This window comes from Stylophora pistillata, chromosome 2, assembly GCF_964205215.1.
Source record: "Stylophora pistillata chromosome 2, jaStyPist1.2, whole genome shotgun sequence".
In the NCBI taxonomy this organism is placed as follows: domain Eukaryota; kingdom Metazoa; phylum Cnidaria; class Anthozoa; order Scleractinia; family Pocilloporidae; genus Stylophora; species Stylophora pistillata.
The window spans coordinates 42,609,709-42,623,817 of NC_142520.1; the positions used below are offsets into that span (position 1 = coordinate 42,609,709).

Here is a 14,109-nt window from a genome sequence, read left to right on the forward strand (position 1 = left end):
TACTACTAACTATTTTGAATTTAGATATCGGTTTATGTCTTGCTTAAAAAAGCCGATCCTGTTTACAAAGAAATGGCACGCGATTGTTTCACTAGAACTCGTCGTAAAATGTAGTTTGCCTTGAGAAAAACATGGAATCCAGCGCTCTAAGAATACTTAAAGTAAGTCAGGAACACACTTGCTCACTTTCCTTACAGTATTAACAACAACAGCAACAACTAATAGACAAACAAATCAATAAGATCTGTCCTTTTAAGTACTCCGTATCAATTGTTTCTACGCACCACCTTTCTATGCATTTTTGGGTGCATCTTAAAAAAGTCAGTGAAGTATTGAAATCTGAATGTATTAAAAAAAAAAATTCGTTTAAGGAGGCAATCATTTCAAAATGACAATTTTTTTTTGTACACTACACAAGTAATGCTTTTGAATCAATCTTAATTACACCTTGTGTAGTTCTTATCAACATACCGAATTCTACTTCACTTGACTTTGTGAAAAGCAAACTGACCTCTGCCAGATGAGATTGTTAATTTCTGTTTGATTTGAAATATTCCTTTCCCTGCTCAATATTGCGAAGCACATTTGAGCATATCCAAAATTAAAAAGTAGTAAAAATATTTCACATTATTATTATTACTATTGTTATTACTATTATCAGTATTATTACTATTATTATTATTATTATTATTACAACCCTCTGGCCTCATTTTAGAACAAAAACTCTATTGAATATAACTTGCACATTGCAGAGAGGCTAGGAAGGCTTTTAGGACTAAACCAAAGTAATTTAATTCCAATTTGACCTTGTTATGAAAGAGGCCTATTGCATTGCAATATCATTATGTAATCAGCAGTGTTTAAGTGTATATCAAGAGTATTAATTGGTTATGCACTTTACTTGGCAAATAATTCATAGGTGTATGATGGCAAAAAAGGGAGAGAAATAAATGAGAAATGGTGCTTGTCAAGACTGTGAGGAACTTAACATCTCAGGTAGCTGTGCTTCTTGTAGGTATCACAGACCCTTAATATTAACGTCAACTGGGCAATCAGCTTCTTATTTACTTGTTGTTACATTAAGTTATGTTAGAACAAGAAACATAACCTTGACAGAGCTCAACAACATCGCAACCTGTGGGGTCGCCAAAGTGACTAGATTTTACACAGTAGCAATTAACTCTTTGTTCTCAGTAACTAGCTGGCTACTAAGATTTTTTACATTTGTATTTTCAATTTCCTTAGATCCCTAGTGAGTTTCTCATTTGCAGTTGCAAAACTTTCTAGAAAATTTTTGGGGACTGGAAAATTGATGCTCGAAACCAAATCTAAAAAATTTAGTAGCCACCTGGCCTCAAGGTTTATTTTGAAAGTCAAGCCCCGTCTAGTCTAAGTCACTAATTTGGGCCATACACAAGGTATGCTAATGCAAATTAACAAAATAAAAGCTTCTTCAAGAGCGACATATACAACACACGTAGTTAGCTTTGTCTTCAACATAGTCACACAATGTATGTACCCACACTGCACTGTTACTGCACTCCACCCAGTCAACTAAGCCTCCGTCACTGCCAGGGCCATCTTCCTAAACGCAGAAAGCGCATACCTCTGGATCAACTTTATTTAATTTCTCTAATGTAGATTGAGAAATTACAGGTTTTTTCTTTTGGAGTTTTCATTTTTTTTTTTTTTTTCGTGGAAAAGAAACGCTGTTGTTTCTCTGCAATCTTATTTGAAGGGTAGATTTTAGTTTTTAGATATTGATGATCATTGCCAACCACAGCAAGCCCTCTTGCCACTGATACTGCGGAAGGAACGTGATGGAGAGCTGCGTGAATGTCTTTCAACCGATTTATTGTCTCAAAATCCCTTTTTTTCTCGCTATTAATGATGAAAAAAAAAAACCTTTGAAATAGTTCTATAATGTACTCCTTCAATGGTCTATATTGGCTCTAGTCTCAATTCAAATTTTGCAGATCATCGAAGTTTTGAACGTTATGAGCCCTGATCCCTGCTTTCATTTACCGGCGCATTGCTCTACCATTTCAGTTATCAAGCCAACTGGGATCTGGACATTTAAGTGAGTTCTCAAATATAGTCCCGTGGATGACGTTTCTGTAAGTGAAAGCGTTACATCAATACCGCAACAGTAATTTCCGGACACGACAGGATTATCTGCAAATATTTTTTCAGCCTTTGTGACCCTTTTTTGGAATTAAAGTGAAGTTGGTTGGTCTCCTTTCAAGAGCTAATATGTAGCTCCAAATGGAAAAAAAAATTACGCACCGTAAGTAGGTAGAAGATCGTCGAAGGGTTTATCCCATATCATGTCTTGAAATAAATCAATAGTTGTTGCGGATATCTCACGCTTAGTTTTTGGCTGATGAAAGCCTTTCGCAAACCACTCCATCTCCGCCTTGAAGGCGTGGGGCATTTGTCTTCGGCGAATTGCATTAGAAGGATTCATTTCCGTTAGATCGACAGTGAGAAAGTCAGGATCATTCAAGGGTATCGAACCGCTATGTTTTATTGAGGAATTTCAATTTCCCGCAATTTGGCTTTAACAAACAGGCGCACTTATAAGGTGACTAGGTACCAATTCCCTCTGAGTTATTTCTTAGTGTCCAGTCTATTCTCGGCTTGGGTGACGCGCTGTCTCTAATGGCATGTTTCTTCATCGGTGGGCTCAGAGAAATCCGCCATCTTAGATTTAGGTAAAGTTTGCCCCAGGTTACGCGCGGCCAATGACTCAAAATAACCCAACCAGCGCAAAAGACCCAACAAGTTCCAGTTATCCAGTCCCCTTAAGACACCCGTGGCCAACCGCCTCAAATGACTCAGTTGGCCAAGTTGTCCAAGCTATCTCAAATTATTCTACCAGGTCATGCGTATCAGAAGCCGAAGTTACTAATTCATATACAAACTTTCTCACAATAGTTGTTCCGAAAAACCCTTATTTATTCAATTTCATCGATATCTAAGTGGATTTTCTTGCCGTCTAAATTTCGTCAAAGTAGTAAAAATCATGCCCAAAATCATGATCGGTTTGTTTTCCGTCATTGCAAAGATTCAACAAGGATATTAAGAATCCGTTTGCAGAAACATAACGGAAACAAAAAGCAGCGGAAACGTCCTGGCTTAAATATGACGGAAACGTTGCTTGGCATTTCCGTTCCGGAAACATGACAGAAACTTGATAGAATCGCCAAGCTTGGTACAGCATGTTTCCGCAAGACGTAAATATAACGGAAATATGAAGCCCTGTGTTTCCTTCACATTTACGAAATGCGGAAACGTGGGATTTCGTCCTGTGATCACTTTTTGGGAGGCGGTGCTTTATTAATAGGGTATAAACATTTCAACAACAAATAGATACCAGTTAAACGAGCTAACAAGCGCGGCAAGATGCGTTGCCTTACGACCTTCATAGCTCTTTGTGTCTTTGGAGCATGTCAAGTTCTGGTGCAAGGTATATGAGCTCAAGAACTAACTCTCAGTTCGTCGAGCTTTTCTTACGTTGCATTTTGAATTGATGACAGCTGAAATTTGCTTTAATAATATACCTGTCTTAGATGTGGATCTTATTGTTTCGAACTCATTCCCTTAGTATATTCGTTTTATATTGTATTATTTTCTAAGTATAACCTACCGATGTTAAAGATAGACAAGAGATTAGTTTAGCTGCTGTAAAAAAAGAACGACAAAAAAATATGAGTGTTTTAGTAGGTATCTACGATATCACTACACAGTCAGGGTATTATTCATGTTGTCATTAGTCTCGAACGGTCCACAAAACTCGATGAAAGCCGGAAAAGAATTCACACGAAAGTTTAAAAAGGAGTTTCACTCAGTAAACAAGAGATAAGTAATTGCATGGATTTGCAAAACTTCCCCTCAGGAAATAGAATGGATCAATATCAAAAACTAGGCGCAGTTAAATCAAGTTCGCAGTTAAATCAAGTTCTCGAAACCACCCTTCCTAAAGGGAAAGGGACTCTATCATGATGAGGGCTTTAAATCATAGCCTCGTTAAGCTGAGAAATGTTTCAAGACAGGAAAATTCTACATACTTTGAATTTTTACCGACAAGTAACATGCAAGGGATTATAGACAGTATTTTATAATCTCTTTTAACATGCCATCATGTCGTTGCGAGAGCTTTGGTTTCAGACAAGAATTAATAAAACTCACAGTTCTTAAACGTTGCTTAAAATCGTCAATTTGACCATAATTATCATGAAATTTCCATAGAAAAAAAGTTTGCAACGGAAACTAAAGCAAATTTGAGACCCTTGCTTGCTTCACAAATTTTTATTTACGAATGAAAAGTTGTTTGCAAAGTGCTTAAAACGTTCTCTCGTTGTTTTTTCGGCGAAAGTAGCAAAAAGTAAAAAGTCATATGTCACGCATTAAAAGCGAAATATTTTTGGCACACCACGAACCAAATTATTAGTTCAAGCTGAACACGTCAATTTTAAAGTTTGGTTAATAAAGTTTACAAAAGCTGGGTATTTGTTTTGTCATACACTATGTATCAGCGTGCGTAGCAGAGGGAAAACTGAAGATTTACCGGCCAGGTTTGTAACAAGCAAGAACAAATTCTGTTTGAGCAACGTCTAACAGTGATTTATCTACTCCTAACATGTGTGTGTGGGTTCTTTAATCAGAAAAAGAGATAGCCCTTGTTTTTCAAAACCACTCCTGAATGGAGGCGAATGCCGGGTACTTGGGGTTGGCTCAAGTTACCGCTGTCTGTGCCCTGAAGGTTTCCGCGGAAAGCATTGCCAAGAAGGTAAACATTATCAAACTATGCTTGTCTCTTACTAAAGGGACACCAGACGAGTGGAGTTTGCCCTTCGCCTCGGACAGTTTTATATTTTCAAATTTATATCGCCATTTCTCCCTTTGTGATCTGAGTTTAAATTAAGACTGAAGAGTCATTTCGAGCTGATGGTATTAAATTAAAATTGGTTCAAGAAAAACTATTTTGTAACACCTGTTTCGACAGAATATTCTTTTGTTTTTAAGCAAATATGCATATTCCTCGAATGAACGCTGCATCGAGGTATTAAAATGCGCCCTTAATCCAGGCACCTTTTTGTTTTTTTGTTTTTTTTTTTTATCGTTCATGTTAGTCACATCACTTTATAAGGACGGCGCTCAATTAATAGGGTATAAACATTATAACAACTAATAGATACCAGTTAAACGAAGTAACATGCGCGGCAAGATGCGTTGTCATACGAAGGTTACAGCTCTTTGTGTCTTTCGAGCATGTCAAGTTCTGGTGCAAGGTATTTTGGCTTTAGAAATAACTCTCAGTTCGTAGAGACTTTCTTAAGTTGCATTTTGAATTGATGACAACTGAAATTTGCTTTAATACTATACCTGTGTTAGATGTGGATCCTATTGTTTCCAACTCATTCTCTCAGTATATTCGTTTTATATTGTATTATTTTCTAAGTATAACCTACCGACGTTAAAGATAGACAAGAGATTAGTCTAGCTGCTGTGAAAAAAGAACGAGAAAAAAAAATCAGAGTTTTAGTAGGTATCTACGATATCACTGCACAGTCAGTGTATTATTCATGTTATCACTAGTGTCGAGCGGTCCACAAAACTCGATAAAAGCCGAAAAAGAATTCACGCGAAAGTTTTAAAAAGTGCTTAAAACGTTCTCTCGTTGTTTTTTCGGCGAAAGTAGCAAAAAGTAAAAAGTCATATGTCACGCATTAAAAGCGAAACATTTTTGGCACACAACGAACCAAATTATTAGTTCAAGCTGAACACGTCAATTTTAAAGTTTGGTCAATAAAGTTTATTATAACATAACCAAAGCAAAGCGCGCGTTCTGATTGGTCAATTTAGCGTTCCCAATTTTCCCATGGGTGTACGCTGCTGACGTGAGAAAATGCAAAGACTATTTTTCCGCGCGCGCTTATTTTTTCTGGTCGCGTAAGATTTGTTCAATAAAAAGGAACTCTTTAGCTACAATGTATCAATGTTATATTATAAAACAAATGGTTAACACCACAGCGTACACTATTGAGTTATGGATGCATTTGGGAGGTTTGCTAAGCACTCAAGAAGCTAGAGTCGCTCTCGGCTATCGCCTCGAGCGACTCTTAGGCTTCTTTCGTGCTTAGCAACCTCCCGCGTGCATCCACAACTCAATAGTGTACGCTGTGGTGTTAACCATTTGTTAACAAAAGCTGGGTATTTGTTTTGTCATACACTGCGTATCAGCGTGCGTAGCAGAGGGAAAACTGAAGATTTTCCGGCTAGGTTTATAACAAGCAAGTACAAATTCTGTTTGAGCCACATCTAACAGTGATTTATCTGGTCTTAACATGCGTAGGTTCTTTAATCAGAAAAAGAGATAGCCCTTGTTTTTCAAAACCATGCCTGAATGGAGGCGAATGCCGTGTCCTTGGGGAGGGCTCAAGTTACCGCTGTCTGTGCCCTGAAGGTTTCCACGGAAAGCATTGCCAAGAAGGTAAACATTATCAAGTTATACATTTGTCTTACTAAAGAGACACCAGACGAGTGTAGTTTGCCCTTCGCATCGGACAGTTTTATATTTTCAAATTTTTATCACCATTTCTCCCCTTCCTGGATCCGAGTTCACAGTAAGAAAAGAGTCATTTCGAACTGATGGAATTAAATTAAAATTGATTCAAGAAAAATTACTTTTTTAACACCTGTTTCGAAGAATATTCTTTTTTTCTAAACAAAAATACATATTCCTCGAACGAGCGCTGAATCAAGGTATTAAAATGCGCCCTTATACTAGGCAGCTGTTTTTTTTTTTTTTTTTATCGTTCGTGTTAGTCACATCACTTAATTAATAGGGTATAAACTCTATAGCAACTAATAGATACCAGTTAAACGAACTAACATGATAGATAACTAGATAGACAGATAGTTTATATGTAAAAACCTTGCAGCCACTGAGCTGAATTGTGTATTTACAATAAAGTATAAAATAGAGCTTATAATAGTAATATGATAGTATTAAAGCCCTAAATAAATAATAATGTCCTATAAATATGATGAAAGCTTGAACTGTTAAAGTATATACAACGGCATCGATCTCATTTGCAAACCTCACCGAGCACTAAAATTCGTTGTTAATACATAATTTTACTAAAAAAATATTTTTGAAACGCTCGCTCCTACATTTGGGAATCACAAACCGCCTTTTGCACCGGAGATTATAACTCGACGGCCCTGACGATTGAAGCATTTTATGTAAGCGATGGGCCGGGTCATTAGCAATCGAGAGGAAGGTCTTTGCCTTACGATGTTCATAGCTCTTTGTGTCTTTGGAGCATGTCAAGTTCTGGTGCAAGGTATATGGGCTTAAGAAATAACTCTCAGTTCGTAGAGATTTTCTTATGTTGCACTTGAATTGACGACAGCTGAAATTTGCTTAATACTATACCTATCTTAGATGTGGATCCTATTGTTTCGAACTCATTCCCTCAGTATATTCGTTTTATATTGCATTATTTTCTAAGTATAACCTACCGATGTTAAAGATAGACAAGAGATTAGTTTAGCTGCTGTGAAAAAAGAACGAGAAAAAAAACGAGTCTACGATATCACGTGCACAGTCAGTGTAGTATATATGTTGTCATTAGTCTCGAGCGGTCAATAAGACTCAAGGAAAGAAAAGAATTCACGCAAAAGGTTAAAAAAGCAGTTTCACTTAGTAAACAAGAGATAACTAATGGCATGGATTTGCAAAACCTCCCCTCAGGAAATATAATAAAGCAATATCAATAACCAGGCGCAGTTAAATCAAGTTCTCGAAACCACCTCTCCTAAAGGGACGGGGGCTTTATCCTCATAAAGGCTTTAAATCATACCCTTGTTAAGCTAAGATGTTTCAAGAGAGGAAAATTCTACATACTTTGAATCTATACCGACAAGTAACATGTAAGAGATTATAACTGCAATTTATAATCTCTTTTAACGTGCCATCCTGTCGTTGCAAGAGCTTGGATTTCAGACAGGTAGTAATAAACTCGTACTTCTTTACAGTTGCTTAATATCGCCAATTTGACCATAATTATCATTAAATTTTAATAGAATAAAAGCTGCCACGGAATCTAAAGCCATTTTGAGACCCTTGCTTGCTTCATAAATTTTTGTTTGCGAATCAAAGAGTTGTTTGCAAAATGCTTAAAATATTCTCTCGTTTTTTCGGCGAAAGTAGCAAAGTGTAAATAGTCATAAGTCACGCATTAAAAACGAACAGTTTTTTGCACTCAACGAACCAAATTATTAGTTCGAACTGAACATATCAATTTTAAAGTTTCGCTAAAAAAGGTCCACAAAAGCTGGGTATTTGTTTTGTCATCTGAGTACGTAACAGCGTGTGTAATAGCGGCGGAAACTGACTGAAGATTTTCCAGCTAGATTTGTAACAAGCTAGTACATATTAAATTATGTTTGAGCAACATGTTACAGTGATTAATCTGGTCTTAACATGTGTAGGTTCTTTAATCAGGAAAAGAGATAGCCCTTGTTTTTCAAAACCATGCCTGAATGGAGGCGAATGCCGAGTACTTGGGGAGGGCTCAAGTTACCGCTGTCTGTGCCCCGAAGGTTTCCAAGGAGAGCATTGCGAAAAAGGTAAACACTATCAAATCATACGTGTCTCTTTTACTAAAGAGACACAACGAGTAGAGACAAGCCAAGAATAAAGGGTTTTATGGTGTGAAATTGAGCTATTTTCCTACTGTTTTCCAGTAACAATAGGCTTTGTTTGTTAGTACTCTCGTTTGAGTATCAAAGTTAAGGGAAGGACATTTTGTATAACGATTCAGTTAATGTAACATTTAGTGACAGATGTAGAACAAGACTTGGTTTCTTGGGTCGTATGACTTCTTCTTAACTTTGATTTATTAATACAGGAACGGCAATGGTAACTTGCAAAGATAGTGACGGGGTCCAATGTCCGATTTGGGCTGACAAAGGCGATTGCGAAAGTAATCCGTTCTGGATGAAAGTAAAATGTCAGAAAAGCTGTAACACTTGTGGTAATTACCTTTTGCTTTCTGGCACGAGTAACAGGGGCGACATAAGTTAGTAGAAGTTTGATGACTTCTGAAACATTTGTGGCCATAGCATCCTGGGGTCAAGTCAAAAAGACACATTACGACAACGTAGAAAAAACATATATAATAGGTTGTAAATTTCCCTTCTTTTCGAATATAGAATATTGTGACAGTAGAAAACCAACTCTCAGCAACGTTTTCGGGATTACTTTTGGCAGGACAAAAACTGATATACAAGGGCAAAATGATGTCTCTTCTTTTCATTTTATACACTACCGAGCAGAACAATTGAAGAAAAAAAAAAAAAAAGAATAGAGGAAAAGTAAAAGGAAAGGAAACAGACAACGCAAGCAAACAAACAACTGCACAAGTAAATTTCCATGGAAGTGCTAAGGGCTTTGGAAACGAACTTGGGACAGAGTTAAGGGAAGTTTCCTTTAATCTTGTGACTTCCTTGTTTAGCGTCGTTAGCGTTGTTTTTTATTCATTGTCTTTGATATGTGTAAACACCCCTTTTTTTTCTCGGCAGAGTGTGCAGACTCGGACATAAACTGTCACGCATGGGCTAAACAAGGGGAATGCTCTAAAAATCCGCAATACATGAAGCTAAACTGTAAACTGAGCTGTGAACAGTGCCACAAGCCACTGATAGAGGTAAGGCCGGCCAGTATGATAGTTTGTTTGATTCAGCCAGTAGTTTTAATGATGAATTTTGTTCATTGAATAGAGGTTTGCTTTAGTAATAACTTACAAAAAAGTATCTAAGAATGATTTATTGCCCGATGTTTGAAGCACTGTCTTCATGAACCTATTACCAAGAACAGATAACGTTCAACAAAAAAGCCGGACCAGGTTAGGGTTTAAAAGAGTTTGACAAATGGTCGTGGGTCGTGGGTGTGGGTGTGGGTGTGGTTAATACTTAATAATAAAAATAACCACTTAAAATATTAAATATAATAATACATAAATTTTATACAACCTTGTCATTCATTAATTTAACTGTTCTTTCTTCTAGTTATTTTATTTTGTTTATTCAATTTACCCTACTTTACGTCTATTTTTATCTGTTATCTCGCTGTCAATGAAATTAGTTTCAGTTTCGCGACGCATTCCGAGATCTCGTTTGATAACAAAGGGAAGAGAGATAAATCTTATAATTACATACTGTGTACACGTTTTTCGAGCTGTGCGGTCTGCAGTCTGCGGTCTACTTTCTGCGTTTTCGAGGTCTGTGTTAACGAGACACCTGAGTTGCTTTGTACGATTGTACCAAAAATGATTTTATATAGTAGAAGTACTATAACGTTAAAATTGCGACAGCGCTCGTGAATTCTATATTTGCGGCTAAAGTCAGGGGCCAAGGAACAGAAATTCCGAGATCTCGTCTGACAACATAAATGACAAAAGAATGATAGATAAATCTGGTAATAACACACTGTATACACAAAGGAAAACTGATTGTGCACAAGTCGACTGACTCAAAAGGTACACACATAACTTCTGCCAGACTGGTAACTCGACAGTGGAGGATGGTAAACGCGATATTAGCTGTAGTCACACTACAGGGTTTTTTTCAAGGGAAAATTGACTTGTTGACAGTTTCCCTAGGGAAACTCAAATTTGCAAGTGTGACCGATTTTTCCCTAAGTTAATTACCTCGGGAAAGTTTTATCGTCTGGGACTTGAAAACCGCAAGAGAACAAAAGAATGTCCTATGGATTTCCCTTGACAACTACCCTAAATACCTAAGGTGCTTACCAATACTTGGCTGTGTAGCCGCGCGATGCGGTTCCAGTCGAGGCCCACAAGTTGACCCTTGCTCACCATAGAGTCTCCGTGTTTAGAACATCCGAACAGTGGTTAGAACATCCGACAAGTTTACGGAGGGTCGTGTGTTCAAGTCCCATCTGGGGCTCGGATTTTTTCTGTCACACTAAAAATTGTTTCATCTTTACATGCTCACTTTGGAGGTTGGTTGGCCGCATCTTGATATACCTTAATGTGATAGCGTGATGCTGTTAGTGAGTTTTCACAGGTGCTTACCAATACTTGACTGTGTAGCCGCGCGATGCGGTTCCAATCGAGGCCCACAAGTTGACCCTTGCTCACCATAGAGTCTCCGTGTTTAGAACATCCGAACAGTGGTTAGAACATCCGACAAGTTTACGGAGGGTCGTGGGTTCAAGTCCCATCTGGGGCTTGGATTTCTTCTATCACACAAAAAATTGTTTCATAACTACCCTAAAAAGCAGAAAAAGGGAAAAATCAAATCCCAGAGTAGCCGACCAATGGACGTTCGTCGGCGACCGCGCTGGTGACGGATCTGGAAATACCGTGTTGTGAAACTAATGTAATGTAATTACAAGATTTATCTCTCTTCCCGTCGCGAAACTGAAACTAATTTCATTGACAGTGAGATAACAGATAAAAAAAGACGTAAAGTAGGGTAAGTTGAATAAACAAAATAAAATAACTAGAAGAAAGGACAGTTAAATTAATGAATGACAGGTTGTATAAAATTTATGTATTATTATATTTAATATTTTAAATGGCTATTTTTATTATTAAGTATTAACCACACCCACGACTTTTACCCACACCCACACCCACACCCACACCCACGACCATTAGTCAAACTCGGGTTTAAAATTTCCACAGTAAATAGGTAACCAAACACTTAACTCGTTCAGTTGTGATAATTTCCCTCGTGAGATATCCAAATGGGTTGCTCTATTTTGCTCCAAAATGTTTGGGAATCCTCGCCAATATTTTCCTTGTATTGGTGTCGTTTACGTTCGTTTTGAGCTATGCGATGCTGCATGAAACGCGGTGAAAGGCATCACAATAAAAGCTAGAGAGAAGCATCATGGCAACACTTTTCACAAAGTAATCTTCACCAACTAATCCCTGATAACCTTAGAATATGAATATGAACTGACGAAACATCTGGGTTGCCATTCGATTAAAAGTATTAACGTGCACTAGGATGATTTCAAGAAGTCAATATTATCTTGTCGAACATCAGTTAACAAAATATGACTTTTGTAGTGTCATTTGTGGATTCTACTAATTCCAGTTCAGTCATAGTTATGTATTACAATTATAATTGTGTCAATATCAAACTCAGTATATCACTGTCAGATTCTTCGCACATGTTATTCGCGAACCCACGTGAAATGACACGTGTTTTAGCGATTCATTATGTAATGTTTTGTTTGTACACTGGACCTTTGATCCAATCGATTGACATTTGAAACTAATTGCTGTACATTAACTTGATCAGTGTTTTTAGCGAGACAAGACATTCGTCGACATCGACATCTAGGTTAGATTGTACTGTAAATAGGCACAAATCAGATTAAATCAAATTTATTACAGCATACGACTCGAAGTTTATTATAATCACTTCCATGTTGTCTCTTTATTGATAGGCTTGATGTGACAGAGGAAAAAGAAAAGACTTCAGCGGCAAACGTTTTCACAATAGAGACAAAAATATACATATTTGTATACTCATCAATAAAGTTGATCGTTCTCGCGCATCAGAGTGTGTGTCCTCTTTTTTGTTTGTTTGTTTGTTTTTTTGTTTGTGTGTCCTCTTTTTTGTTTTTTTGTTTGTTTTTTTTTTTAATGTATAAACAATTCTCATTCCTCTGTGTTAATGGAAGTGCGACGGGGTTACATACGGCCCTAGAAACCTGTAATTTTTTTCAGCAGTTCAATTTAAAACCAAACCCGGCTTAAACATATTATTCATTAAGTGAGCAGAGTTAATTTTTTGAATACGACTTTTCTTATGTTCTTCTTGGACGAATTTAGAGTTTCTATCGTTCTAACGACCTTTCCATCTCTCCCGGTGCAGGCACACCCATCGGAAAAAGAAATTGCCCGTGTTTCTCAAAAACAATGCATGAAAGGTATGTTTGTCGAGCTAACACCTGATGAGGGCTTTGGATATTAAAATTACCGTCTGTTTCATGCGGGCTTCTACGCGTAGCATCTGAGGAATCATTGCTCTTTTGGAATACATAAATTTTACTCTATTGCAACTTATGAAGGCACGGTACCAATTAAGCTATCAAAAGTATGCCTGGAACTCTGCCTGAAACTCTGATACTGAGCCTTCCAGAGAAGTCACGAATGGAAAAATGGAACAATTCCATTAGGAAATAAATGACGCTTATATCACTTAGCCTATCTCAAGTTCTGTCTCGAAATTAAGAGCTTTGATAAAGTCTACTCAGAATAAGCGTTGATTAAAAAGTAAAAAGAAAGAAGAAAAGGCAAATAATGATTAAGGCGATGCGAGCTTTTAAGAAGGTTGATATTTTTACGGCCTTGAAGTCTACACGGAAAATATACTGTTTTCCAGGAGGACCTGCAAACTCACCGGAAGTGCCCTTATTGCAACTCACCGGAAATGCCCTTATTGCAACTCACCGGAAATGCCCTTATTGCAACTCACCGGAAATGCCCTGATTGCAACTCACCGGAAATGCACTTATTGCAACTCACCGGAAATGCACTTATTGAAACTCACCGGAAATGCCCTTATTGCAACTCACCGGAAATGCCCTTATTGCAACTCACCGGAAATGCCCTTATTGCAACTCACCGGAAATGCCCTTATTGCAACTCACAGGAAATGCCCTTGTTGTATTTCAAGTCACTGTTCTTGTTATGTAAATTTTACTTTCAGCATCTAACGTGTCCATACAAGATCTGTCAAGTTTGATTTACAAAGGACCATTATCGAACAAAATAATATAACGTAAAGATGAATAAAAATATGTTTTTCTAATTTTCTATTCATTTATTTGAGAATGTGCTGTCAAACATTTTCACTCGCTATCGCAAAGATAAACACCAAGACTGCTTACAGTTTACAAGGAAAGCAAACAAAAGCAGACAGCTTTATTCCATGATTCCTTTTTCAAACGCAAAGCTTTATACTTCTTATTAATTAGGCTAATTAATTGTGAGTTTACGATACTCATTGAAACAAAATCAACTGCCTTCTTTCGCGGCATGATAGAACAGAAGG

General features: G+C 37.3%; 1 protein-coding gene across 1 annotated transcript; it reads left to right on the forward strand.

Annotated features, from left to right (window-relative positions):
• Positions 1–3,405: 3,405 nt before the first annotated feature.
• LOC148739618 (uncharacterized) lies at positions 3,406–12,611 on the forward strand. The gene is made up of 5 exons (XM_088749867.1): positions 3,406–3,469; positions 6,359–6,496; positions 8,922–9,047; positions 9,595–9,719; positions 12,497–12,611. The coding sequence occupies exons 1-5, from the start codon at positions 3,406–3,408 to the stop codon at positions 12,500–12,502; spliced, it is 459 nt and encodes a 152-aa protein (XP_088605993.1). The 3' UTR covers positions 12,503–12,611.
• Positions 12,612–14,109: the final 1,498 nt, after the last annotated feature.